Genomic DNA, 3642 nt, shown 5'->3' with positions numbered 1-3642 from the left:
TTTAGTTTCAGCCATACAGTGCTCAAGGGTTAGGAGTAACCCCTGAGCTCGCTGGGTGTGACCCAAAAACCAAAAATAAACAAACAAACAAACAAATAAATAATAAGAAGTCGCTCCTGACAGACTGGGGGGGGATGCTGGGGTCTACCGCGTGCAAGGCAAACGCCCTCCCTGTTGCCCCCAGGGGTGATTTTTTTTTCCAGTATGTGTCATGTTCCATTTAATAGTACAGGAAATGTTGATCTAAAAGTGCGAATTAATTGAGTGGCCTGTATTTTCATTTGCGAACCCCAGGGCCGAGTAAGCAGACGGGGTTGTGGGCCCCAGCTCAACTCTCTCTCTCTCCTGCCTGAGCGCATCTCTAAGTTTGGGAAGAAGAGGAGTAGGGGTGAGAAAAGCCCGTCCTGGAGCTTGTCTGCCAGGAGGTGGCAGTGGCAGAGTAGAACGAACCTGTACCAGCCCCTTAACCTGGGCTAAGCAGTGCAGGACCGGAGCATGGGCTTGCAGAACTGGTTGAGTCTAGCCTGCACTGGGATGATCTGGGGTTTGGAGCTGGCCTGTCTCACCAAACACCTGCACACAAGCCCCTCATCCTCTCCCAACCCCTCAAACAACAGAGAACCAGACAGTATGGAAAGGGTGGTGTTTTTTTTTGTTTTGTTTTGTTTTTGTTTTTTAATACACAACTTATACAGAGAAGCAAGAACTAAACAGGACCATGATGTGTGTCTGCGTTGGCCTCACTCCTGGCGACCCCACCAGAAATCACAGTCAGGAAGCAACAGACTCAAGCCTAAGGTTTCTGTCCTGGTGGGACCACTGCTCAGGGTCCCCTTCAGCACCTTTCCTAGGTGGCACGCTAGAAACCTCATTGTTGTTGTCGTCGCATCTTCCACACTAGTGACAACACTGCAGCAGCATCGGCTCCAGGAGCCTCCTGTACTGGAGGGGAATAAAGGGATCGAGCCATTTGCAAGGGAGTGTCAGGTCTTGGCTTTCCCTTGGGAATGGGCCTTATGGAGCGAGTCTCTCTCTCTGTCTCTCTGTCTCTCTCTCTGTCTCTGTCTCTGTCTCTGTCTCTCTCTCTCTCTCTCTCTCTCTCTCTCTCTCTCTGCCCTCTCTATCTCTGTCTCTCTCTCCTCATTGTACTTTCTCCCTGAAAGGCCCTGCAGGTGCAAGGACAGCCCCACCCCATGCTGTAGTCAGGATAGTTAAAGAAGTTCATAAAGTTCAAGACTGTCAGTGTCTCCAATGGCCTGACCCATCACCCAGAGCCGCAGTCCTGGCCTCTGCCTCTGCCTCTGTATGAAGTTTCAGCCTCTTTGCAAGGAGACAGACATTCCCTTCCTGCAGGTCCTACACTTCCGGGGTCCCTGCAGGTCCATGGTGCATGCAGCAGGAGGGTTAGGGAGAGTGAGGGGGGCCAGGGACACCTCCCTTCTTTTTTTTTTTTTTTTTGTGGTTTTTGTGTCACACCCGGCAGTGCTCAGGGGTTATTCCTGGCTCCAGGCTCAGAAATTGCTCCTGGCAGGCACGGGGGACCATATGGGGCGCCGGGATTCGAACCAATGACCTCCTGCATGAAAGGCAAACGCCTTACCTCCATGCTATCTCTCCGGCCCCACCTCCCTTCTTTTCAAGGTGCACCCCAAATGCCAAGCACAGAGAGGGACATAGAGGTGTGTTATCAACAAGTGCTGGTGGGACTGGAAGCGGAGTCACTCTCACGCACTCTGGCACCTCCCTAAGCCATCATGTTAGGGATGGGGAAGCTGGACTGTGAGATTCAGAGGCATTTGTGAGGAAGGGGTGGCCTTGGCCATGGTCCTCAGGGGTGCTCAGGGATCATGCAAGTAGCAGGACTGAAACCCAGGGCTTCTATGAGCCAAGCAGTCACTGAAGCGTTTTGGGGGATCCTCCCACCGCCCGGGAAAGTGACATTTATGAGGTTGTAGCTACCCAGCCAGTCGGGGTTTAGGGAGCCTGTGTTGGGTCACACCACACTCAAAGGTAAGTGGAGTGGGAGGGGGTAGTACCCAAGCATGAGAGGGGGGCTCAGGGCCTCCCCTCGCCAGGCTAGACTAACGCAGGTCCAGTCATGCTGCAGACCTCTTCCCTGCCTGTGACCTGGACGGTCTCTCCAGCAATGTCTACTAGTACTTTAGGTTGTCATAATTAGGGTGCAGAGGGGAGAAGGAGGTACTGGAGTGGGTAGAGACCAGGGATACTGCTAAATCTCTGGCCTCCCACAGGACCCCTAATGACAGAAGTGCCCAGAGGCAGAGAGAGATGCGGGATGCTGGGAACAGGGAAAGGGCATGGAGATCAACAGACCTGCTCCCAGCTGCTTTGGTTTCTCCCATTTCCTTTCCTGGCACTGCCAGGATCAAACCCAGGCCCACCCCAATTTCTGAGCTTGGCTCTGGGGCCCACACCCAACCCAACCGCGGGGTCCCAGGCGGGGCTCACCTGTGGAGGCGGCATAGAGTTGCGGGACTCCAGGCCCAGGGCTGCTTTCAGTAGGAGGATCCTGAGCAGCTCAGGACTCAGCTGCAGGTGCCCATGCGGTGGAGGGCTCCGGGGGGCTGCCCGCAGCACAGGTGGGCTGAGGCTCTCCAGACTCTTCTTGCCCATGAAGTGACCTGCAAGGAGGTGCCAGGGAGGAGGATCCTGTTCCAGTCCTCAAATCCCTGCCACTCATCTCCCTTTCACAGACAGGTGTCCTATCAGCGCTGCTCAGTCCTATGGGTGTTACTGGGTCTGACCTGGGTGGTGGTATCAGGTGAGGGGGTTAAAGGCTGGAATGAGGGGTTGCTGGCCAAGTCTGGGGCCCCTCCCCAGGTGCTGGCTGCTAGAATGAGCAGGAGGGGAGTGGAGAAGATGGGAGATGAGTGCCAGCCACACTCTGCATCAGGAGGATCCGAACCCAGCTTAGCAGGGATGCTCAAGTTTGTACGAACCCCTGGGGTCCTGGTCCAGGGGTCCTGGTCCTTGGGGTCAGGGTACAGCTGAGGGGCGGCAGGAGGAGAGGGGCCGGGGTGGCCCACGGAGACACTTACCGGTGGCCCAGAGGTTGCCCCGCGGGTGCACTCGGATCTTGCCCAGGGCGCGTCCGCGGGGCTCCAGGAGGTCCCAGCTGGTGCCCGCGGCCACCAGCGCCAGGAGCAGGACAAGCCGGCCAGGGAGCACCGCCCACCGGCTCATGGCTGGGTCTGAAGCGCTCCTGGAGGTGCTGCTGCTCCCCAAGTGCCTGCAGCAGCTGCGGGCTCGGGAGACGCCTGGATCCTTAAAGTGGGGCCGGGGAGGGCGGAGCCTGCCTGAATCCCCACCCGGCCCACTCGAGACCCCGCCCAGGCCGCCGGAGACTCGCCTCCAGCCCCCCAATGCTGCCACCGTGCCAGGTCTGCTGCCAGGGTCCCTCCTATCTCCTTCTCTGGGACCCCGACCCAGGCAGCCTGGAGATCACTATTAGTGTGCGAAGGGGGTGGGGGCTGCCTGGTCCATGGGAGGGACCCCCAGGGCCAGGGGAATGGCAAAGGCCCTGGTTGAAACCCCCTTCTGCACCGAAACGACAATGACCACAGCGCCCCACTTTTTTTTTCTTTCTTTTTGGCACACTCAGCAGTGCTCAGGGGTTACTCT

The 3642-nt window shown here is 57.2% G+C and overlaps 1 protein-coding gene across 2 annotated transcripts; it reads right to left on the bottom strand.

Annotated features, from left to right (window-relative positions):
- Window positions 1-677: 677 nt before the first annotated feature.
- On the bottom strand, window positions 678-3271 carry NMB (neuromedin B). Of its 2 annotated transcripts, none has more exons than XM_049783302.1 (3): window positions 3060-3271; window positions 2470-2642; window positions 678-937 (listed from the first exon to the last, which is right to left on the bottom strand). In XM_049783302.1, exons 1-3 carry the CDS (start codon window positions 3202-3204, stop codon window positions 869-871), a joined length of 387 nt encoding a protein of 128 aa, XP_049639259.1. In that variant the 5' UTR covers window positions 3205-3271; the 3' UTR covers window positions 678-868. The 2 variants fall into 2 exon arrangements, with proteins under 2 accessions (XP_049639259.1, XP_049639260.1); XM_049783303.1 differs by having other exon boundaries at window positions 824-942.
- Window positions 3272-3642: the final 371 nt, after the last annotated feature.

This window comes from Suncus etruscus, chromosome 11 (genome assembly GCF_024139225.1).
Source record: "Suncus etruscus isolate mSunEtr1 chromosome 11, mSunEtr1.pri.cur, whole genome shotgun sequence".
Classification (NCBI taxonomy): Eukaryota; Metazoa; Chordata; class Mammalia; order Eulipotyphla; family Soricidae; genus Suncus; species Suncus etruscus.
This window is presented reverse-complemented; position numbering and strand designations above follow the sequence as displayed.